Here is a 24,418-nt window from a genome sequence, read left to right as displayed (position 1 = left end):
ATAAATGTCAAAACTAATCACGGTATGCGAAAAATCCCAGGTAGCAAGCGTACGTCACCTTGACGTCGTATGACGGCAAAATGACGTCATTTTGACGTTTAATGACGTCAGTTTGCTATAGTGGGATGTATCGCCATTTGCTGAAAATATCTCGGGAATCTGTGCAAATATTTTCTCATCTCATCGACAACTTTGCGTATATCCTTGGCTACTCATACGAAGCGAGAAAAATATAATCGCTCCTGCTCAAGCGACGTTCCTATGTACGCGTCGGCACGCGTGCGTTTGTACCTTTGTACAAAATACCCACGCACACTAAACACGCACTCTCTCGCGCGCGATCAACATTACACATATACACACGGTGCAGTGTCGCGAAAAAGTACTCGTGAGGGAGATACGCATCTAACGAAACGGGTGCGCGTCCTTTGAAAATCTCTCCTCATTCTGCGTATAATAAATCCGAGAGATGCGAGAGAGAGTTTACACCCCACCCGGTATATATATATATATATGCGTATCTCGGATGCAAGAATGAAACTCGATGATGTAATTTACATCCGGTATAACGTTAATCACGAATGAACCTGGGTACATCGGGATTATGGACGCGAGATGACACGGTTACGTGTCGCAAGTTACGTAATTAATCGAGGACGTAATTAACCGACGTATGATTTCGATTCATTATTCGAGTACTTTTGATACGAGGATTTGCGCTGATCTCGATTTAAATAAAGGCTGATTACGTGAGCGATTGCACCGATAAACCATACACGACTTCTCTTTTTTCCAATGTGTGCGACAAATTAAAAAAAAACGAACGACGCCAAAGTGTCTCTTAATAATGATAACGAATTTAAAAGCATTCTTCCTCTCATAGATGTTCCAAGTAGCAAACTAACGTCATTAAACGTCAAAATGACGTTTATGACGTCATTGGACGTCAAGATGACGTACACTTGCTACCTGGGGTCGAAGAAAAAGAAAAGAGATGTCTGATAATATATAATCGAGATGTACAAGCAATTATCATTCGTTGTGTATCTTTAGCGAAAGAGCAAACGTGTCTCACGCGAGGACGAAACACTCCAAGAAGACGTGTATCTGCATAATTTCTCGCGTTTCCCGGCATTTTTTCAGTACGTCGCCGAGCATATATGGGGGAGGAGAAAAAAAATGAGTAGCGAGAGTAGGTGATTCGCGGTGATATTTTTTTACCTTTATAGTTGATTCTCCGCGCGCGCGATTCGATCTCGATCGTGTGATGTATAACAATTGCCTCCCGCGAATCTAAAAAAAAACGCAAGAAACGATAAAAAACAACGCAACTGAAATGTGATGAGCGCGCGGAAGCGATACATTATATCGAAATAGATCGCATATTTTTTTCGTTAGGCTTATATAACGCATATCTAAGTCCGAGAGCGCTGAAACTAAGGTCTACGACCTGAGGAAAATCATCATGGTAATTCGAAGGGGTTGTAATTGATATATAGAATTCGCGCGACACATTCATATACCTCCGACATTTTAACGCAGTTTGAATAAAAAAAAAAAAAAAAAAAAATCGCAATTTATACCCTATAGGAGTTTGGGATTTTATCAAGAGGATCGTCGATTATTATATACCTTTTGAGGAGTATTGTAATCAAATGGTTGAGAGAGAATCTTATCTAAAAAATAGGATTCATTTTCCTTTTCGCGCGGTACAAATTACATTAGAATATTTATTACACATTCCTCGGAAAGTAAATGCTAAAGTGTAAGATTATTAATATGGCAATTTTTAGCATGGCAAGAACTTACTATGTTAAATAAGGAGTGCGAGTATAAAGTGTGTTGTCTTGTTACATAAGAATTCGCGTTCCTCGAGGAGTCAGAAACGACGTGACAGCTTGAGGATACGTTCTAATACAGTCTGTCTTCTATCGAGAAATGTCGAAAGAAAAGTCCTCAAGTGTACAAAAAAGCGTTCACTGATCTATGCTCTTGCGTAATAAACTTTTTAATTATTTATTTCAATAGCGGAGCGCATATTTTCAAATTTTGGCTTCGCGCAATATTAATTACGATATTTGTTATAAAAAATGTCGCGATTATAAGTTAACAGATCGCACATGTTGATGTCTCTGAGCTCCGTCTTGGACCTCCGATTAAAATGTCGATAATTGTTTTAATAAAATACGGCGCAGAACGAGAACTGCTGGCGAAAACTGCTACGTACTACGTTACGATGATTAACTGCCTCTCTTCTTTATTTACGTATTTCCGTAGTATCACGTCGAGACGTAATGTGACACACAACATACACGTTGCGCAAAGAAAAGAAGAAAAAAAAAAAAAGAAAACTTTCCTTCGTCGAAAATGCGTTAAAATGTACAAAGCGAATATATTTCACGATCGTGTGTTAAAATGTAAGAGATTTAGGTATTTTTCAAAGGAAATCTTAAACACATATAGCGCATGTACCTGGGTACCCTCTTACGACACTGCACACTCATACATATAGTTATATATATATATATATATATATATATATATATATATATATATATACACTTGGAATATATACGATATATATATATACGCGTACGATGCGTGCTATTTATCTCAAAAAACAAATGTTCTCGCATACAAGCGTATACCGGAGATAAACGAAACGATGTACGACCTTTTTTTAATCGTAGATTATTGTAAACACCGATGTAATCAGTCTATGTTTATATACGTGTTTTATATTAATGAAGAATTTACGATTCGAGAGTAAACTGTATAAGACGCCAAAGAGACAGTGGTGAAGATTTAAAAAAAAAAATAAGAAAAGAAACAAAAGAGACGAACGCGAGCGTGTAGAAAATTGTGTAACGCGATACCGATAGAGAATTTGGAAGAATATACTCCGTTGTCTGTGACAAAACTTATGTGTTAAAGAGAAAGAGAGAAAGAGAGTATGACACTGTATGTGAACACCTCTTTTGTGTTCGCATTCGATCCTCTCGACTTGGACCCCTTTAGATCAGCCCTATACTTAATCTTTTTTCTAATTTCTTCTCTAGATTCTTACATAAATTTTTTATTTTATTAAGAAGCTAATAGGTACCTTCGACATTCTCTAGTAAGCTTTTACACTACGTCCCCTCTACCCTTCGCTCATTTCGAGAAGTCCTTGCTATCGTTCTCCGCAGATTGTCCCTTTCTACGTGGTAACTGTAGCGTAATGGGTTGCACCGTGTCCTGATGCGGCTTCCTAGGCTGGACGACGGGATGATTGGAAGTTGTGGTCGCGACGCTGCCGCGGTGGAAGGTGATCTTCAGGTTGGGCACGTGCTGCTCGGTGCCGGCCCAGTCAAAGTTGAAGATGGGCGCCTCCGAGTGCCCGAGGGTGTCTGAATCGGGCGTGTTGACCGGGGTGGTCGGCGTGGTGATGTACGGGCTGAGTTCCTGGTGCACCATGTCCGGCACCCTCTGCAGCGCGTCCGACCAGGCCGGGCTGGCGCCCCAGTTCTCCAGGGAGACGGTGTCCGGTGGCGGCGGCACCGCCGATTCGGCCGTCAGAGACGGTGTTGGTGGTGCAATCAGCGCCTTCGTCGACGGACGCTTGCCGTGCAGGCCGCTGCTGCGTTCCGGACCGCAGCAGTAGTCCCGGTCGAGGTCGGTAAGGTAATACTTGGTACCGGGCATCGACAGCACGTCCGCGCAGCCGCCGCCGGCGTATTGTCCACCGTGACACTGCACGAACTTGGCCCGATAGCCGGCCAGATGCAGCGAGCTCTTGTGGTACTGCTTGTGATGGTACCTGACCGGATCGTCCAGAGTGTGCTGCTGCTGATGATGATGATGATCGGCGACCACAGCCTGCACGCTTCTACCCTCGTGCTGGTCCGCGCTGCTTATCGACATGTCTACCGGCTCCGTGTCGTCTCGCAAGAGTCGCCTGCCGGGATAATCCATCGGCTGTGCGCTCTTCGGGGCGATGTGCGACTCCGTTTCGGTCCGGTCCGGACGAAGGGACGGCGAGTGCTGGGTGTCAGTATCGTTGGAATACGTCCGAATGTATTCTTGGCTTTGATTAGCAGCTTGTCCCGCGGAAGGATAAGTAATGCCGCGACCTTGACCTCCGGGGCAGAGTCCGTAGGTGAATTTCGTCTGAGAGGAATACTGGTACAGCCACGAACTGGAGCGCATTACTTCCGCCTCCTTGTCTCTGTAATTATTTATACTTGTGCATGCATGTATTTATGTATCTGTGTGTATGTATGATATAATTCAAATAATACATTACGTAAATTAAATTATTAATTAATTAATTTGATATTAAATTTAGTAATTTAGTAAAGAGATAATTTTATACATATTATTAGTAAGAGATGATTGTACACAAACAACCATAAACATACGTGAGCACTTGATTCGTGCAAACAATGATAGGATGCTGGCACTCATCGGAGGTATCCTTGACCTGCAGCACGCAATGTACCCAGAACCACCTCCCAGAGCGGCTCTGCAGCTTCAGGAGAGCGGTAGTAGATCGCTCTTGATCGGACTGAATAACTAAAATCGTGAATCATAAATGGAACAAAATTAATTTATAGAAAAAGTAATAAAGTATTTATTTCAAGCATATTATTGCAATTTCTTATAAAGAATTTTCTTTGTAATAGAACAAATAAAAAAATTTTTTTATCGTTCTATTGTCAAAGAAATTTTTTTTTAACACATACCGGTTTGATGTTTGCAGTAAGCCGTCCTTATGGAGTCCCAATGAAGCAGATTGTACCAGGATACGTTGAGCAATTCGGCGCGAGTGTATTCCAGATGACTTTCCGCGCTGCAAAAAAGGACAAGTTTTTTGAGAAAAAACAAAGCTAATTTTCTTATATTAATAATTTCTCATATTAATGCCGATATTAAACGTTACGTTTTATCGATATGCAGATACTTCATGTCCATCGAGTGAATCGTGGTAAAGATATTAGTTGCGCCCTGGACGATGCTCTCTCGAGTCTCCGGCAAGACCACCGGGGTGCAGGAGGCCAGGAAGACGAACTCGTTGCGGTTGCAAACGGGCACGAACGGCAGGAAGTGACCCTCTACGAGGACTACCTGTTGCGAGAAGCGAATAATGCGGATATCCGCGAAAGATGGATAACGTAATCGAAAAAAATCGGCGGTTACTTTAATCACCTTTTGATCGCCGAATCTTAGCTGCCTGCGAGAATTTCTCGACACGTTGATTCGACAGATAAACAGCCTCCTGTCACTTGGAATCGGACTGTTTCTGGATAATTGATTCTGCACGACTATATGATCCTGCTTGTCGATCACGTCGTACACGCTGTCCCCGTGGATGAGTAGATCCTCCTGAAAGTCTTTCATCTTATCGAGATTCGTGTCGCAGCGAATAAAATCTCTCGAGAATATGTCGCCTTTATCCGGGATGAATTACATCATTAACGAAATTACTTTACCATGGAATGCCCGAGATAATCCGCTGCATTTTCCGATATGTACAACAATTTTCCCTGCTGCGTCATCATCATGATAAAGCCGGACATCGCCTGGAAAAGATGCACGGACTGTGGATCCCGAAAGGTAATAAATACGAGACAAATATAAAGATATAACGGTGTCGAAAAAAAAGAAAAAAAAATAATTAGAAATAAATTAGTATAAGCAAACTGAAAACAAAATTACTTTTGAGAAGCCTATGTTGGGTGTTGGAATGTTCGAGGACTCGGACGGGTAGTTTTTCAGCGCTGAAAAATAAAAAGATCAAAGTATCTAAAAAATCAAACATATAAAAAAAATTAAAAAAAATTATAATATCGTGTTTCGTTGTTGGCATAATTTTTTTGTTTTATAAAAAAAACAATATAATGTGTATTATCTGCCGAAGAAAAAGATAAATCGTTATCGATACTTTTAATGTGGGTTTACTGCAAAAGCGTTGATAGACGCGAATCGTTACTTTTATTTTTATTTTACGCAACGTAAAAAAAAAACGTGCGAACGCATTCGATAACGCCGGACGGTCTATCGCGACTATAAAAAAAGCTGTTTTCAGTCGCATTTCACGTCCGATCGATATCCTAAAATATAATTCGTATTTTGCAGATGTGACCGAGATACCAGAGTATTGATTCCTCACATGCTGTTCTTCTTACGTTTCATTGTGTCTCGGACCTTAATCGCTCGCGATCTTCCAACGGAGAGGCTCGAGAGAGAGAGAAAAAGAAAGAGAGAGAGAGAGAGAGACAGATACCCATTTCAATCTCGTGCTTTTTCGCGCGCTCGCCACCCTTCTCGCTCGGGGGTTCCTCGAAAAAGTAAAGGGGAAAGAGATATGTACCCGCGAAGGAAAGGAGGAAGGAGAAGGGTAAGGAAAAAAGCGTATGCTAATGCAGCACGGCAGCGTTTACTAACGGCGCTACATGGGACCATAGTATCCGATATACAGCGCGAGACAATGAGCGGGAGAAAGAGAGAGAAAGAGAGAGACAGCTAGAAAGGGGGTGGATAGGGAGAGACGGGGAGAGGAAAGAGGAGAAGAACGCGAGAGAGAGAGAGAGAGAGAGAGAGTGAGGAAGGGAGGCCGAGGCGGGCGGCAAAGAGAAGAAACTACAGAGAGAGCGAAAGAGACAAAGAGAGAGAGAAGGGGGAGGAGTGTGGGTTACAGGAGCGTGAGAGTGTTGTTGCAAAGGCCGACAGGTCAGCGGATCACCCGGAACTCGCGCTTAGACTCCGCTGAGTTTGAACGCGCGCCGGCCCGATCTTGCCTTCTTACATCGCAGCTTCGCCTCGCTTTGCTTTGCGCTCGGCTCGACTCGCTTCGCCTCGCCTCTCCTCTCCTCTCCTCTCCTCTCGCTCTCTTGCGGATCTCTCTCCTCTCTCGTTGTCGGTACCCACCGGGTTTACCGCGTTTTCCCCGCCGTCTTTCTCTTTCTCTCGGTATCTACGAGAGAAGCCCTCACAGTCCTGGGTTGTACCTGACAGACTCCCGCGACCGAATAGAAATTCTGCTTCGCGCGGATTGTTTGAACGCGGATTACGACGATGAAGCGAGCAGAAATCTCGAAAACGCGGGGAAGATTCGGATTTTCCAAAGCGTTTAATTAATGATATCAATTCTTGTCAGTAAGAAATTCTTGAATGTTCTTTATATCGGGCGAAATAAAAAAATTTATCGAAGATGGGGCATTTTGCAATCTTTGTCTTTTTTACAGACTTTATACTCTATTACTATACAAAGCAATAGACCGAAAAAATCGAATAAAGCATTACAAACGTGCTGACAATATTTGTAGGTCAAACTGTTAATATTTAAGTATCGATAAAATAAAAAATTGTAATCTCGTTTCTCATTTTTATCGTAGAAATTCTCGAAACTTCCGTGATATATTTAGTAACAACGATGCTTTCTTTTGTAATCATGTGCCAACAGTACGTTTTATCTGCCTCCTTTCCTCCCTCTCTCTCTTTCACCCATCGCATTATTAAGGTAACTCAAACAAGATTTCCTCACGACTGCATATAATTTTAATAAATTTAAATCATATAATTTTTTAACAAAAAAAGCAGATTGTTATTAATGATCACAAAGTTCATTGCGTTTATTATTTGACTTGTCTAATTATCCCAGGTAGCAAGCAAGCAGTCATTTTAATGTCAAATGACGTCGTTTTGACGTTTAATGACGTCAATTTGCTACTTGGGATATTTCTGTGCTGAGAAGAGACTCAAAAGTATTTTTAATTATCGCAGAAAATTGTTGTATAATATTCCTATGCTACAATATCGAGTAATGCTAATTTGGCTCTTGGATGTACTTTACTGCGGTCTATACAATGTGTCCCAATCATTACGTATAGCACAGTACCAATGCGCTCTCTGAAATATCAGAGTACAGACAGACGCGGTGAAATTGCACGGCACGAGCGCGCGCTTGCCGGCATTGAAGTCTCGGGGCCGATGGATATGAATTACAGTAAAGATATAGTAATCGCGATATACCGCGATGGACTCGCTTTATCGCCTATCGTCATTCTTCATTTTATGGAGCAACAAGTTGTAATACGGCGGAACGCACTTATATGCGTGTACATCATATCGCGCGTTAGACAGTTTCCTCAACATTATCATATATATGCCCGAACAATTCGAATCGAGAATTTTCGAGAGACTTAATCGTTCTCTAAATAACTATACTAAACTATCTCTTGCAGCTGTTGTATAATATTAATGATTTATTATCTTTCTTTTTACGCGTTGTATATAAGTAAGAAAATTATGCATAATATTCAACAACTGTAGCTAGTAATATTTCAACCCGCCGCAAAGTTTTTATATTTATAGCTGAGAAAACTTTGGAAACTCTCGGCAGCGTAAACATCGTATTTCACATTTTTGACATCCCAAATTGAATTTTTGAACGACTACTTTCTCACGAAGATTTCTAGCTCGCAGGGGAAATTTGTTCGCAACAAATATACACACACATAGAGAGAGAGAGAGAGAGAGAGAGAGAGCTTTAAGATTTAAAGTCGCATGCAAGTTTGCCGTTCACGTACCTTGCTGAAAGTAATTGGCTTTTCGCAGGAACACGCAGACCAAGGCCATAAGCTGCAGCTGGGAAAGCCTCTGGCGTGTCGAGGGCGGCAACGGCAGCAAGTCACGTAGATTCGCGATTTCGGCGTTTATCAGGTCCCTTCGTAGTTTGCTGGCGCCTTTCGTAGACTTGCTCGCATCTATCCTTCAAACACACGCTGACGTTACCGTCATTTGCCGCTGCACGCGCGTGTACGACACGTGCGTGACGATTTTGCGCGCGAAAAATCGCTGGTAGCACCCACTAAATCCACATTCGGTACTATGACATCTCGTACTTTGGCGAGAAACACTAGTATATCCTTCGAGATACCCGCTATGTACCTAGACGATCGTGAAAGAGTAAACTCACCCCCGAATCGGCGCGAAAAGGACCATCAATAATGATCGACAAGAGGTTCTCCATTCGATCGAACTTGTCTCTCCTAGTCATACTATAGCTTTTGTCAGTCGATTCTTCGGGATGATTCTTTAACGCGACGCATTTTGTGTATTCGAAGCGGGTGGTCCTCGCCAAAGTACATGGATGACAATTTTAACGGAGGATAACAGGGAGTTAGGATGCTGGTTCCACGGCTGTAACTTACCGATTGAACATATTTCGGTGGCCAGGAAGACATCAGTGGTCTATCACCGGTGGACAGCGAGCGGGAGGACATCCGGGTCGGCAGGTACTCGCGAAACTGCGGCTACGATCTAACATCCGGGTCATAACGCGCTACTACACTGAACACGTGGATGGACTGGCGGAGGCTGGTTCTCCTACCACCACCAACATCGCCACCACCACCCTCTTCTCCTCCTGGCTTCACCACCATCACCACCTTCATCGTCCACCTACTACTAACTTGGTCTTCGCCGCCTCTCTCCCTCTCGCTCCCGCTCGCTTTTACCGAGGTCTTTCCTTCTCCTCCTTCTCTCCCCCGCATCGGTTGAACTCTCGAGCTCGCTTTTACGTTTGTTCGCTGTATTCACTCGCTCGCTCTTAGGTCACGATCGAGAGTGCCGAGTCCTGGTCTCTCTACCACCGCCACCATCATCGCCACCACCTCCGCTACCGGTTGCATTGGTCTCTCTCTTTCTCTCCTCTGTATATGCGGTTTCTGCGCGCGGTTCGCGACTATCGCGTGGCTCGGCTTGGCTTGACTTGAGAAATTTTCGGGAGCTATTATGCAATTCGACCGCCAATCGAGGTCCAGATATTTGGTCAACCGACAAAAGGATGATGCACGTCGGTTGTCTGTTATTAAGAATCGCCTGTTGTAAAAAAATAACAAATGTATTAATTTATTATATTAAATATTATTTTAATTAATCTCTAATTAAAAAATATTATTAAAGATAAGATATGGAAGAGTATTTCTCTAATACTTTTAACCCTTGATTTTATGGGTGCAATAATTATATTAGGAAAATGTTGATACAATATTTTTAAAAAAATTGCATTTTTGATAATGTTATGGTGATGATGGTTATAGAAATATGGATTGAACGTGCAGGAATATTGTGTATACATGGATATATATAATAATAGATCTAAAACCTCTCGAGGCCGCCGGTCATTGCACTCTAGCGAGTGGAAGCCACCGAGCACCCCCTGGTTTAAATACCGTTGGAACTTTGTCGGCATAAATCCTGGTACTCTCTCTCTCTCTCTCTCTCTCTCTTTCTCTCTCGCTCTCTCTTTCTCTCTTTTTTTCTCTTCTCTTTCCTATTGATAATTATCAAGCTTTGAAAGATTCATAAACTCATTTAATACATAATTGTGATAATAAATTTTGCATAATATATAAATACATAAAAAATGCTCGTTTTTTCAAAATAAATATTTATTTTACATATTTTATATGTCAGGAAGATAAAATATTTTAACTCTTGTTATAAACAACAAAACTTACTTTACTTAAGAGTCGAAGATATCGTTATCGATTTCGTAACATTTACGACGATTAAAAAATTTCCTGGCTCTTTCTCCACCGACAAAATGGCGGACGCTCCGCTCGAAAGATCGACGAACCACGTCCGTGACGTCATTCCCTGTTGGACGACCAATTAGGAGATTCGTATTTCGCGGTTACTTTCACTAACCTCGTCGCGTGATCCTATTGGCTGCTCGATAGGAAATTTCCGTGGTGCCCCAAAAGTCACCATCCAACGACCAATGAAACGTCACGTCGCCGCTTCTCGTGGAAACGCGGCTTGCGATGACGCTGCAATCGATAAAGCCGTGACGTAGCGATTACTCGAAGCAGTCGAACCTCGAACTGTGCATCGGACGGTGCGGCCTGCGGAACTCGGCTTACTCGGCTGTGCCTCGACAGTGTGTTCAGAGAGGTTGTACCCCACCTTCGGAAATATGACGGCGCACGATCAAATGCGAGCTATGCTCGACCAGTTAATGGGCACCGGACGAAATGGTACATATTCCATTTTATGTGACTTATTTCGGGGACCGTAGAGCGAGTACCTCGTGCGAGTTTAATTGATAATTGCAAGATGGTCAAGCGCGGCCATGTTTGTTGTAATAGCGCTACCTTGTGTACATGTATATGTATACATGCATATATATATATATATATATATATATATATATATATATATCATGTATCTTTGCTGTTGAAATGTCATTAATCTGGATTGTGTGTTTCTAGGTGAGAATAACAAATTTCAAGTGAAATACTCCGACTCGAAGGTCTGCAAGAGTTTTTTGTTGGCCTGCTGTCCCCATGAAATCCTCTCATCAACAGTGAGTATATCTCTTGATGCAGTAATTCCAAACACGAATGACACACCATTGGCACTATGCGCAGAATAATGCACCCTGTATATACTCTTAAATACATATGTATAATTTTATTTGATATTTTTTATTGCAGTGAAGAAAAGAGAGTAAAGATTATAATTGATTTTATTCCTTTTATATACTTTGCAAAATTGATTCTCACTGGTTGCACGATTTGTTGCTCGTATGATATCTTTCTGCGTTGACACAGTATTATTATTATCATGCAATAATATAAATATGAGAAGCATAAAGAAAGAAAATTACTTTCAGATTTGAGATTTTTTACTAGGACTTTGATTTTCATATACATTAATATACTTCATTAAATGAAATAAATAATATATAATAATAGAAATAGATATATAATTATACAATCTTTTATATATTTATTAATGAAGTTAATTTTAATGTTTATATTATAACAGCATCAATAAAACTAGCATTGAGAGTGTGGCATATGGAATCGTGTAACCACAATAATTCTCTTATAGTATGTATAATAGTAGTATGTGTGAATAGTTGAATGATTATTGCGAATGATTTGATTACTTTCTCATATATATACTTAATTAAGTATAACAGCTATCCCCAAAAAATCTATGTATATTAATGCAAACAGATTTTATATTATCCCCAAATGCAAAATAATTAATGCACAATGTAGTGTAGGCAGATTATTCTATATTGCAATAAAAACTGAGTAGAATAAATTTTTTTTTAACAATGTTAGTTTTTAAATGAAGAATTGTATTAAATTTTATGTACAGCACTTTTTTATCGTGTCTGTATATTTTAATTGAATTGTAAAATCTCTTTAAATCTACTCTCGTCAATTTGTTACATCTCTAACTCATCTCAATTTTTTTTTTCTATATACCGTTTGTCGCCCACGAAGTTACATCATGATAAAGTCTATTTTAACGGCGTCAGTTTAACGACTAAATTGATAATAAAAAGCATCAGTATTTCTCTCTCTTAATATAACACTTTGCTGCCACAATCATAGACTCTGATGCACACTGACTTGTTTAGCCTCGCATCACACATTACACATCTACACTACACGATATATGATATATTTTTACACTGTACAGAGATGTATCTTAATTTAAAATTAAGTAGAAAATACGTAGATTAATTAGCCATTTCGGATGTAGAAGCTGAAGAACGTTTATATACCCATTTTTATGATTTATTACTCGACGAAATATATTTGTGTATATTGTTGAAACGCTATGTATCCTAGTAAAACTCGAGAGTGTTAAATTTCAATGCTGTACAAGTTATTTAGAATAGTCGAATGGATAGATCCATGAGATTGATTCGCCAGACTATCAATTATTCCGCTTTTTCTTTTCATCTCGGTGCCAAATGGTGTGTATTCAGTAAGTTAAGAATCCATAGTTCATAAGAACACGTCCTTTGTAGAATTTAATAAGCGAAATTATTTAATAAGCGTCCGGAAAAGGAAAGCGTCACCTTATTTAATATAACCGACACGTACCTCAGGAATTGATTACGATCAATTCACACTGGATACCGTCGAAGTGCAACATGGGGCAGGCGTTTTTTTTTTATTTCTTTTATTATATTATACACATACGAGATCTATGGGCCTAGAACAGTCAATGTATTCGACGCGGCTTGGAAATAGCAAGAGGAAAGGTAATAAAATACCTTATGTAAGGCAAGTCTGCGTCTCCATTTCTCTTCCAAGCCGCCAAGATTATAGTCTTGTCTGTTCTAGTTTCAGGAACGCGTTGTGTGTGAATTTTTCTCTCCACATATATATATATATATATATATCTATAACATAAATATATATACTAAGGGAATAAACTGCAACCCCCCATTTACAGCGAAATCGGGGAAGAGGCCACAGATTGTGGCTTTTATAGACCAAGATGTAATCGCATAATATTGTGCATATATGCGCGGTCGATCGAGCAACACTTTTGATCAAATGACAATATAATTTAATGCTATATACGAGCTGCAACATGCTCCAAGTACTGCTTCGCGCATTTCAGTGTCATCTTGTGCGAATTGGTCACAGGGGTGTTCGCTATCTCTCTCTTTCTCTGGCATTCTCCTATATTATGTAGCTGTCTGAACTACTTTCATTGGATTTTGAATTTTATAACAAAATCGATGCTCCAATATATATATACACAATTCTCTGTCTCAAGTTGTTCTATATACTTGTTATAATCTGTATACGGACGGACACGGAAAGTTTTGACTTACCTTGCTCTTCTCTCAGACAGCTACTTATGTGGGAAAGTTTTCTTACTCGGGAAATGTGCCAGCGTTTGCTCTAAGGGGAGTTGCCTTTTAATCTTTAATCAGTTAGTTGTTCTCAATGTCGTCTGCAAATATTGGAATTTACATAAGTATCCGTGCTTATGTAGGTTTCGAGAGCCTGTCACTGACATTGATTGATATCGAAGGATCTCGGAAGATACTTATTGAATTTACGGAACAGTTCTTTTGCTACAAAAAAAAATAACAAAGTTTAAAGTTGTTACTTTACTTCGTCTCAGATTTATCATCTCTGATTAATACATTTTTTCTCTCAGAGAGTGAATGATATCTCTTATATTTCTATCAATTCCACAAAGCCTGCGACTCTTGTATTTATCTTTTCAATCAAGATAAAATCTTAATTGGATCCTCCATAAATATTAAAGTACGTAGCCTGAATAAAGAAGATGGTTCCCTTTTTAATCTCAATTTCAATCAACCTAAATTGTCCTCAGATTCAGATTTCAGATAAAATATAAAATAAAGTAATTTAATTTAAAATCAAATTTAATTGCGAGTTTAAAGCAGTCGATGTAATTATTCCTTCCTCTTTTTGACGCGTAGCAAGACTTATTAAAAGACTTTGAACGTAAAGAGTTGGGGGAAACGAATGCAACAGTGAAAGATAGCAAACACCCCAAAGGTCTCGCGACAGAGTTTCCATAACGAGAAACGTTAAGATGGAAAACGAGATATTTAGAGAGAGGGAGCAAAAGAGCAAAAAAAAAATGAAAAAAAAAAAAATAAAGATGCAAAAAAAAAATACTAACGGCAAATCGATCGAACGAGAGGTGTACTGATATGCAGATCCACTAATGTCAACGTAACTACAGTTCTATTTCCAGAGTCTCTGGAAAAAGCAATTCCAATCAGATCCATTGTACAATATTGTTGCGAGTATTGTCCGCTCATATGTCCGTGTTGTACTTGTCACTCTCACACGCGCGTTACTGTAAGTACTGAAAACCGAAAAGACGTACGTATTACACCTACAATTTGATTACCTTTTTACCATAATATTCAAGTACTAGATATACATACACACATATATGCATATCTATATATCTATATCTATATCTATATCTATATATATTAATTCGAGACGTAAAGGCGGGCGGGCGGGCTTTACTTCAGCCCCTCTACCGATTTTTTCTACACGGTGGTGAGGCTGAGTAATGCCGAATGAATAAATTCCCAGACCCCCCGAAAAGGCCTGTAAACAGTGAGTCGGTGAGTAGCGTCATGCTGATTCATGAGACGATGTCTTAATGTCGCTTCTTACTAATAATGCCGTTTACGGCAGGTAGGAATGAGAGAAGTTTACTTTGAGAATGTGTGTTGAGAAAAATATATATCATCCTGTGGAAGTAATGGGTGCAGGAAATGAAGCAGTGATCTGTAAGTAAGATTTGCGAATTGCCAAGAACCCACTCGCATGTTTACTCTCTCAAAGATTTTTTTTTTTTCACTCGTTTACTTAATTCTTATACGTTGATTTATCCGCTTGAAAAAGTCGCTAAATTCGTATCGATTTTTTAAATGAGATGTAGATTTTAATTATGGGATGTGTGTTAATGAAACGTAAACTCGTGTCGAATTAAGAATCGTTTCTTCGGGGATCGTTTCGCGATATTTGACGATATATTTGGCAATTTGCAACACCCAAACGTGTCGGCAAGAGAAAATGCGAGAGGTGGCATGACGCAGAGAGACGTGTGATTAGGTGGAGATTAGTACAACAAGCGCCAGTTCCATTAGAAAAATTTCCTACCAACCATTGGATGTGTACGTATTGAATCAGTTTCTTTTCTAAAAATCCGTTTAGCAGCCAATAAGAGACGTAAGACACGATTCTCGTGTGCCGTACGTAAAATAGTAATATTAAACCATTATAGGCTGTAAGTTCTCTTTCGTAGAAAACAAAAAACATATGAACATTATAAAACTTAAAAGATGTGTGCTGATTATAGCTTCATTGCCGTCGCATTCTCGTGTCAGGCGGAGAACTGTTGCCACCCTGTAAGTGAAAACAATAAACTATTTATCTGTAAAACAAAAAAAAAACTGCATTTCCTACTTTATATATACGCGATCGACTGACTGATCGGATCGCTTCATTATTGTATATTCTATCCTAGCTCGTGCAGGAAGACGAACTGACGTCTCTCCGTGTGAGTTCACAGTAAAATGAGAGAAACTAAAAAAAAAAAAAAAACCTATTGGAACCGTCTTATCCTAAGGATATAGGCGATATAAGTTCTCAGAATTTTTGTCATGTATCATCTCTATCTCTCTCCTATATAGATTATCGATTCATGCTAATTTCCAGTCGCGGTATCGCGACCAAGTACGTTATATATATTCTTATCAAGTATATTCGTTAAAACGAACTTGGGAAGAAAAAGGGTCTAAACTCTCTCGTATAATACGCATAGAATCGATAAGACCCGTAAACGCGATCGGAAGGGACCGTAATCTAATACAGACTGATTTGTGTAAATCCTAGCGCATGGACCTGGGAGAATGCCCCCAGATTCACGACTTGGCCCTACGGGCTGACTACGAGGCCGCGCAAAAGAAGAAGGATCACTTTTACGACATTGATGTGAGTATTTTATACACAAAGTTATGGTATAATTACTTAAGGGTCCTGCATCCTCCATGTTAGATTGTGACGTCAGAGGCGAGAAAGCAGACGCTGAAAATTCTTAGATGCCATTTTTAAACGAAAAGATTTATATTTCGATGAAACACTATTTCAGATATGGCTTTAGCACACTTAAAATACCTCAAAAACTATTCTTTTCCCGTGACAGTCAATCAACAACCGTAAAATGATTATGATATCAAACTTTGTCATGCGGAATGACTGCGCATGTGCAGAGATTAGACGGACTGGGCCTCATATTACAGTCATTTTGATTAATTATAGAGGGAAAATAATAGTTTTCGAGGTATTTTAAGAATGTGCTAAAGCCATCTGAAGTGCTGTTTCATCGAAATATCTTTTTATTTCGAAATGGCATCTAAAAATTTTTAGCGTGTGTTTCCTCGCCTCTGACGCCACAATTTCAATATGGTTGGCGAGAAGCCAGGAGCTTTTAATTTAACAAACAAAAATTTCAAACGCAAAAAAATTTTTTGTAGTTTTGTTTTGATGCTGAATATGATTCTATATTGTTCCATCATAATTTGAATAATGAATCTAATATATTGTATTTGATAGCGTTTTTTTATAATCAAAGGCGGATGCATTGATAATAAAAGTTTTTATTCGTTCCATTGTGACTGAAATTTCAATGCGTCTTTTTTAAATTGTTCCCTAGGCGATGGAGCACCTTCAAAATTTTATCGCCGACTGCGATCGCCGTACGGAACAGGCCAAGCAGCGACTGGCGGAGACGCAGGAGGAGCTGAGCGCGGAAGTAGCGGCGAAGGCGAACAACGTCCACGTGCTCGCCGAGGAGATCGGTAAGAAATTAGCAAAGGCCGAACAGTTAGGCGAGGAAGGCTTTGTCGAGGAATCGATGAAGCTGATGGGCGAGATCGACGAGTTGCGTAAAAAGAAGAACGAGGCGGAGCAAGAATATCGAAACAGCATGCCGGCTTCAAGTTATCAGCAGCAAAAGCTAAGAGTATGCGAGGTGTGCAGCGCCTATCTTGGCATTCATGATAACGATAGACGATTGGCCGATCATTTCGGCGGAAAGTTGCATCTCGGCTTCATCAAGATCCGCGAAAAGCTCGCCGAGCTGCAGAAGACCGTCGAGGAGAGGCGTAAGGAAAAGCGCGAGTCCATCGACAGGAGACGGGACAGAGACAGAGAAGACCGTGACAAGGATCGCGATAGGGACCGGAACCGCGGAGGATTGGGCTACAGAGACCGCGAACGTGACCGTGACCGCGACCGTGAGCGCGACCGTGACCGTGATCGCGAGCGCGATCGGGATCGTGATCGCGAGCGCGATCGTGAGCGTGATCGCGATCGGGAGCGCAGAGACAGGGACAGGAGAAAGTCACGATCACGTAGTCGCAGTCGTGGAAAAAGGTATGTCAATTATCACTATTATTCATTTATTGATCCAAGATCAATCCTCTTTGAGAGATAAAGAAAATATAAAGCTAGAGAAATGTTTGTCACTTGAGACTCCTGGCTCCTCTTTGACCATGTTGGAATTGTGACGTCAGAGGTGAGAGAAAACACACGCTAAAAATTCTTAGATGTCGTTTCGAAATAAAAAGATAATAACAGCACTTGAGATGGCTTTAGAGATAGTCTTAAAAAGGGAGAAGAATAGTTTTCGAGGTATTTGAAAAGTGTGCTAAAGCCATCTGAAGTAGTGTTTCATCGAAATATCTTTTCATTTAAAGAATGGCAGCTAAGAATTTTCAGCGTATGCTTTCTCGCCTCTGACGTCACAATCTAACATGACCACGGCGAGGACCCAGGAGTCTTAAACATATTTCATAATAAGAAAAGAGGCACGAAAATAATTTATAAAATGATGATATAATGATATATGAAAAGCATATAAATATAAAAATCATATAGTAAAGAATAAAAAAATTAATTATTGTGAAGCGCTATGAACTTAAAGTGTTTATATTTACATAGAGAATTTGAGAAGATTGCCCGCATTTAATTATAACGTGTCGAGACTAATAGAAAAGAAAAAATATCTTGTTTCTTATAAGATAAACGAAACGTTTTCGATGTGCTCTATTACAGATCAAAACGTTCTCGCAGTGGTAGCAACAGCCGTCGATCTCGTTCTCGTCGCAGTGGATCTAATGATCGTAAGAGATAAGAGACAGTGTAAAAGTTATGCTCAATCATTTATTTTCTCCCCTATACGCGCACTTTTTGTACATATAATGTGTGACAACACTTTGTATGTACGAAACTTTGCGCTGGGTCGTCTATAGCAAATGTGATGCTCTGTATTAACGTAAACTTTGTACATTACTCGTCACAATTGATATTGATACTATTTATGCAGAAATTAGTCTTATTAAAACTTATCTTAAACTTTATTTAGATACTATAATTTAGATACTAATCTATGTATCGTCTCTATATTTTGGCTTTTAAAATAGTTTTAATCTATTGTAAATAAGAATGTAGCTTAAGTATGATTCGTATTGGCAGTTGTTATATGTTTATCATAATACCTGAGCATATGTAATAATAGTGATGATATAAATAATGACGTTATATTATTCGTCCTATCCCGATCACAAAGTATAACGTTTCTGATATGAATAATTGCCTAAAAGAATAATAAATGAAAGAGAGAATAAAAAGATATCTGTTTCGGAAATATATGTATGTATATTTGATTTTTGAAGAAAATGAAAATTGTCTCTTGAATATTTCCGAATAAGAATTGAGGAAAAAATCATCAAAGTTCACAGGAAAACATATATTTCGACAAGAAAAAGTACATGAAACTGAAATAAGCTGCGAATTCATATTCGGGATTAACTTCCAACTCTGATTTCTCGAGGGTATTAAAATATGCATATTCTGATTCTCGCGTCAATGGAAGATAAAATGAAATATAAATGTGATTGTCGAATAGAAGCATTTCAGAATGATGATTTAAAATAATGTTTAATGAGTCAAGGTTTTTTTAAAATACCAGAATATTTTATTAATCTCGTAGTAATTAAACTTCTCATATAATTTATTATACATTCGAAATCTCTTAAGACATATTACATTGAACATATGTAGACTAGAAAAATAATGTTTTACATCTTATGTACACAAGATTAAATTTTTCGCAATAAAAATTTTCACCAAAAGGATTCTTATACAATGAGAAATACTGAAAAACCAGACACCATCATATATTAACAGAGTGTCGATATTATAGATAATCGTGCTCATATAAAATATTCGGTAACATAAAATTCAAGATTGTAAGTAATAGTTTCTATACAAAACAATTTGTGACAGTTGCCAATTTTCAATCACGTTTAGTATTCGTTTGTTCTCTGAAAGTAGGAGAACTCTCTTTATCTTCAATCACAATTTAGAAGACGTTAAATTTACAAGTTTGTTTAAATAAATATCGATTGTAATCGATTATATGTATATCCAATTGTTATAACAGTCTTCTGTGATTTTCGCACGATAAATAATTTAATAAACTAACATATATATATATATATATATATATATATATAATTATATATTACACTAAAAAATAAATTAAATTATTATATATTATATAATAAATATAAACTTGTGTGGAAAAATTAAGTTTAGCACCTTGTATAAAAATTGGCAGAGACATTTACATATATATGAGTGCAGTATTATAATAAAGTCAATTATTTACTGACATTCTTATAATCAGAACTATATAATAATTTGAATAAAGAAAAATGATTATTTAAAATAAGGAACATGATTATGCGGTATAGTTTGTAAATTTTACAATAATTAATAATTAAAATAATATTTAAAAATCAAGAAATCAATTTACACATTATATTAAAAATTTATATTTTCAAAATAAAAAAACATCACACGTTCAATAACAATACACTTTTAAATATTACAGCCCTTTTTATCGTAAAAAAAAAAAATAATAAAAAACCTCAAAATCACAATAAAAAATCTAGCGTTACAAAACTATCGAGTATTTGTATAAAATATGACTACTAATTTATATATCTCTGTGATTATGAAATTGGCAGCTGCCGTGCGTATGTATACCTAGACTATCGAAGAATAAAGACAAGAACAAACAAAAGTAGAATTCGTAAACAAGGAACAAGATGACTAATTACGATCTGATATTCAACGATTATTACTGAACAGTCTTAAAAGTTTTATCGACGTCATCATTCGACGAATCATCCAAATTCTAGCTCGAAGAACAAGAGCAGCAACTACAGAATCATCAATAGAGTCATTTGTGTTTTTTTTTTTTTTTTTTTTTCCCGCTATTATATTACTTACTCTTTACTTTAGTTATTCATCGCTGTCGATATGAACTGCTTCCGTAGCTACTTCGGGAGGCGGGGGAGGTAAAGCATTGCTACCCTCCGACGATGCCGACGAATGCCCTTGTTGTGTTGGCGATTTCGGAGATTTGTCATCAAATTGTGCTGGACATTCAAAGTGAACACAATGAAACACCTAAAATGAAAACGTTTAAAATAATTATTTGTTAAATGTATATCTCTTATATAGAAAAATCGTGTCGAATTTGATTATAATATAGAAACCTCGTTTGCAGTATTGTGAGTCCCCACTACACGTATAAAAACTACTGGACGGGGTGGATAAAAGTGTATTGTTTGCCAAGATCGACATGACTCCCTTCTTTTATCAGCCACCGTTATCCAGTTCCAGGAATTGCCTGATACTTCTACGGTGTACGAATAGGAGCGATTATCGCAATCCCAAAGTAATAATCTGTGCAAAAGTATTTGCAGAAACGTTTATACCTCAATACACTATTTCGCATTATAATATTAAGTTTGTTTAAGAAAGTATTTAAAAATCAATACCGCATAGAATCGATCATATACGGTTGGCCTAATTGCACCATAATAGATCCAGATCCAAGTTGATGACACGTATAACCACTATCCCAATCATAATTAGTTATATCTCCATTTAATAAATTATTACGAGACCTAATTAAAAGAGAAAAAAGTTTAAAAATAAATACACATATTGGGTAGGCGCGATTTCATTAAAGTACAGTAAATTTTACATACCTGCTCACACCTTCGATGACACATGCACTTTTTTTCGTAATAGCAATATTTTGTGTTGGTACGATAAAACCTTTGGAAAGTTGCTCTGTATGATTTGTATAATATGCTTCAAAATTGACTACATGAAAAACCTATTGAATAAAATAACAAACGGCTTAATAAATACCAAACTATTATAATAGAGATATAGAAAATAAAGCTACTAAAGTTTTTATTAATGCAAAGGTTCAAATAAAATTAGTTTCATTAAATTCTATCACATATAATACAATTAAAATAAATAAATAAATAATAAATAAATAAATATGATGTTTTTGATATGATGTTAAAAAATATTTCTTAAGTTATATAATTAAAATAAAGTCTAAACGAGTCATGTTTCTATATTTTCAGAAAACTCACCTTATTAACTGTATTATTTGTTCCTACAATACGAATATAAAGAACTACTCTTGGTTGAAAATATAAATACTGCCAACTGCGACAAAAATACTCTGTATAATCAACAAGCTTGACCCAATTCTTTTGATCCACGGATGCCTTTAACAAATATTATAATAAGTAACAGGATAAACTCTCTTTGTTGAGATTACATTATAACTCTGCCATATAAAGTGTTTATACCTCTATGTAATAAGAATAGGAGCGCATATCTCGATCCCATAGTAACATTTTCACATGATTTATGATATATTGGGTCCCCAGTTTTATTAGAATTCCGTGTTCTTGCGTGTCGCTTATGGTATGCCTCGTATAACCACGTTCCATGTCATAGTTGTCAGTATCTCCGTTAAGTAGATAGCTACGCATTTCTCCCTGTAACACTTGAGCACCATGCATAGGATGGGCAATGTTTTCGTCGACGAGCCTACGACCACGGTAGGGTAGTTCTGATTTGGACTTTATATACAGCACGGTTAACACGTCTACAAGCGTGCTGTCTGATATTAAGTTGGTTGATCTTACGACAGTCACGAGGTCTACTTCCGAAATCAGAGTCAATCTTAATTGAGCTGCAAATATAAAAGTTAATCATATACAAAAATATATTTCATATAAGTGTTGCCAATATTTATTGTTCAATATACGAGAAATATTCATATTTGCATATAATAATTACCTATAACTTTACTTCTATCAGAATTGGCTACTTCGGGATTGGCTTTGACCCACAAGTCTACGGCTAAAAAAATGTCTATTTCTGGTGCGTAGAACGAATCCCTGGAGATTAATTCACTTAAAGTTGTTGCCCTCAAGTGTCGGAAACTCTCGTGCTGAATAACTTCGGATGCATATTTATCCATGTATTCAAAGCAAACCTGATATTAAAACCTATATTAATTGTTATATATTATAGATATTAATTGTACGTACAAATCTTGTGTTACGCAAGATAGCTCAAGAGTAAAAATGAATATATAATACTAACGCTACTTAGAAATTCCAACTGATAGAAAAGTGCGGTGTCCAGAATCGAACATATATTGTTTATGTTTAATATTTCTCTGAGATAATCTGATATAGCAGCTTCAAGGTCCATAAATCCATACATATGCGCTAATGCCAGAATATCGAGTATCGTCTGTAACAAAGTGAATCAAAATGAGATGAAAATAGACAATCGACAGATGTGTATCCTTTAACAATATAATTTGAAAAAAAGCAATTATATATATATATAATATACCTCGTCGCGTTCATTGGCGAGAGACATACGTCCGGTGTAAATATACTTGAGCAAGCTTTTAAATGCAGGCAACGAGGAGGCTTTCAGTTCTATTTCATCTTGTATAGATTCCTTCATACCACTACTCAGCATCGCCCGAAAGTAGTCGCTACGCGCGGCGAGAACGAGTTTGTGGCTGTGAAGCTTGTGTCCCGCCACCACTATCTTCACATCCGAAAATTCCTCGGACAGATACAGCTTTCCGATGCCCTCGGAGACGACGTGAATGTGATCTATTTCACCGGACGATGAATTCAAATGGTGATGCGAGCTCATATTCTCTTCTGGCGTACGGTTCTTGTGTTTACATTCAAATCCTTCCTCGCTACAGTCAAAGGGTTTCGACTGTCAAAACATTAGCAATTTGTCATTCGGAGCGTTTATACAAGAGAGAGAGAGTAGAGATTTCAGAATGATCGACACTTTGTTAATTTTTTCCTTCAGAAGAATATGTGGACAAGGAAAAGTACGATTAGGGTTTTTGCAAGAGCCATGCGAAGGAAGAAAGGTAGCTTTGTTTTCTCTGCATCGAGCAACGCGGCAGCAACCTTGATCGACGAAATTGGCGAGAAAAACGAGCGTGTCACGCGAAAATTATCCGATTCTGCGCGAGATATCGTCGCTCGTCGAGCGATCGCGACTTTCGCGCCTCCCGGATCTCTTGTTTATTTTCGTAGAACGCGTAAAAACGAAATCCCGACACTTTCCATCCTCAGTTTTGTTGTCATTGATACCATCACTGATTCAACATCGTACACTATTGAATTTTTCAAAGGCTCTCCGAAGGGCCGCACGTCACGTACACAATCATCCCGGCGTCGTCCGAAGTCAGCGCCATTTGCGGATCGACCGATGTACTAGAGAAATAATTTCCGAATGAAGAAATTTCTTCATCTAATTAGAAAACAATCAAACGCATATTAACGTCGATTTCATCATCCTGTGATGCATCAAGAGATCGGCTCTTCGTATATATATTTATATATATATATATATATTTGAATAAAAATGATTGCATATATATATATATAATAAAATAATTCATCGCAATTACTCGTCAACGAGTGTCGGTAAGGTCGCGACTCGTCGGTCACGTGACCGCGCGGCGCCATGGAAACGCGCCCTCCGAGTGACGTCACGAGCGCCGCGTCGCGGGCCGCAGCTGTCAACTCGACTCGGCTCGGCTCGGTCCGCTCAGTCGGAGAGGGAACGTCGACCAGCGTGCATCGCCACGGAGCAGGAAGTAGAGAAGGCAG

At 38.3% G+C, this 24,418-nt stretch overlaps 3 protein-coding genes and 1 long non-coding RNA gene across 12 annotated transcripts; 2 read left to right on the top strand and 2 right to left on the bottom strand.

Moving 5' to 3' along the window:
• Positions 1-3,059: 3,059 nt before the first annotated feature.
• Positions 3,060-9,338, bottom strand: Dysf (neuronal PAS domain protein dysfusion). Of its 5 annotated transcripts, none has more exons than XM_083055693.1 (9): positions 9,195-9,338; positions 8,571-8,752; positions 5,698-5,759; positions 5,472-5,579; positions 5,188-5,364; positions 4,922-5,106; positions 4,725-4,831; positions 4,401-4,554; positions 3,060-4,207 (listed from the first exon to the last, which is right to left on the bottom strand). In XM_083055693.1, exons 1-9 carry the CDS (start codon positions 9,203-9,205, stop codon positions 3,154-3,156), a joined length of 2,040 nt encoding a protein of 679 aa, XP_082911819.1. In that variant the 5' UTR covers positions 9,206-9,338; the 3' UTR covers positions 3,060-3,153. The 5 variants fall into 5 exon arrangements, with proteins under 5 accessions (XP_082911819.1, XP_082911820.1, XP_082911821.1 ...); XM_083055694.1 differs by having other exon boundaries at positions 5,472-5,561; XM_083055695.1 differs by having other exon boundaries at positions 8,571-8,747.
• On the top strand, positions 4,076-7,510 carry LOC145946186 (uncharacterized). Its single transcript, XR_014427017.1, has 4 exons — positions 4,076-4,209; positions 4,365-4,600; positions 4,742-5,595; positions 6,118-7,510. It is a non-coding gene; the product is annotated as an uncharacterized LOC145946186 (long non-coding RNA).
• Positions 9,339-10,870: 1,532 nt separating the features above from the next.
• LOC145945831 (putative RNA-binding protein Alsin2) lies at positions 10,871-18,925 on the top strand. Of its 4 annotated transcripts, XM_083055024.1 has the most exons (8): positions 10,981-11,024; positions 11,259-11,353; positions 14,530-14,648; positions 14,807-14,926; positions 15,004-15,715; positions 16,203-16,301; positions 17,023-17,744; positions 18,426-18,925. In XM_083055024.1, the coding sequence occupies exons 5-8, from the start codon at positions 15,650-15,652 to the stop codon at positions 18,502-18,504; spliced, it is 966 nt and encodes a 321-aa protein (XP_082911150.1). In that variant the 5' UTR covers positions 10,981-11,024; positions 11,259-11,353; positions 14,530-14,648; positions 14,807-14,926; positions 15,004-15,649; the 3' UTR covers positions 18,505-18,925. The 4 variants fall into 4 exon arrangements, with proteins under 4 accessions (XP_082911146.1, XP_082911150.1, XP_082911148.1 ...); XM_083055022.1 differs by having other exon boundaries at positions 14,530-14,926; XM_083055021.1 differs by having other exon boundaries at positions 14,530-15,715.
• Positions 18,926-19,277: 352 nt separating this feature from the next.
• Btbd9 (BTB (POZ) domain containing 9) lies at positions 19,278-24,008 on the bottom strand. 2 transcript variants are annotated; one of them, XM_083055019.1, is made up of 10 exons: positions 23,124-24,008; positions 22,866-23,018; positions 22,557-22,755; positions 22,061-22,449; positions 21,839-21,976; positions 21,437-21,567; positions 21,224-21,352; positions 20,939-21,128; positions 20,670-20,849; positions 19,933-20,599 (listed from the first exon to the last, which is right to left on the bottom strand). In XM_083055019.1, the coding sequence occupies exons 1-9, from the start codon at positions 23,436-23,438 to the stop codon at positions 20,682-20,684; spliced, it is 1,812 nt and encodes a 603-aa protein (XP_082911145.1). In that variant the 5' UTR covers positions 23,439-24,008; the 3' UTR covers positions 19,933-20,599; positions 20,670-20,681. The 2 variants fall into 2 exon arrangements, with proteins under 2 accessions (XP_082911144.1, XP_082911145.1); XM_083055018.1 differs by having other exon boundaries at positions 19,278-20,849.
• Positions 24,009-24,418: the final 410 nt, after the last annotated feature.

Source organism: Prenolepis imparis, unplaced genomic scaffold (genome assembly GCF_030444845.1).
Source record: "Prenolepis imparis isolate NDT839.2.m4 unplaced genomic scaffold, iyPreImpa1.0 SCAF_15, whole genome shotgun sequence".
Taxonomy (NCBI): Eukaryota; Metazoa; Arthropoda; class Insecta; order Hymenoptera; family Formicidae; genus Prenolepis; species Prenolepis imparis.
This window is presented reverse-complemented; position numbering and strand designations above follow the sequence as displayed.

Bases quoted from the DNA above. Each gene is read 5' to 3' on its own strand.
- Dysf (XM_083055692.1), bottom strand. The intron at 5,760-8,570 runs GTACGTGAACGG...TTTATTTTTCAG, and splicing joins AGCCAATTACTTTCAGCAAG to CGCTGAAAAACTACCCGTCC. The intron at 4,555-4,724 runs GTATGTGTTAAA...TCACGATTTTAG, and splicing joins TTACTGCAAACATCAAACCG to TTATTCAGTCCGATCAAGAG.
- Btbd9 (XM_083055018.1), bottom strand. From the start codon at position 23,438: ATGAGCTCGCATCACCATTTGAATTCATCGTCCGGTGAAATAGATCAC. The intron at 21,568-21,838 runs GTGAGTTTTCTG...TTTATTCAATAG, and splicing joins CAAATAATACAGTTAATAAG to GTTTTTCATGTAGTCAATTT. The intron at 21,129-21,223 runs GTATTGATTTTT...ACTTTTGCACAG, and splicing joins TATATGATCGATTCTATGCG to ATTATTACTTTGGGATTGCG.
- LOC145945831 (XM_083055020.1), top strand. From the start codon at position 10,964: ATGACGGCGCACGATCAAATGCGAGCTATGCTCGACCAGTTAATGGGC. The intron at 11,025-11,258 runs GTACATATTCCA...GTGTGTTTCTAG, and splicing joins AATGGGCACCGGACGAAATG to GTGAGAATAACAAATTTCAA. The intron at 16,302-17,022 runs GTGAGTATTTTA...ATTGTTCCCTAG, and splicing joins ATCACTTTTACGACATTGAT to GCGATGGAGCACCTTCAAAA.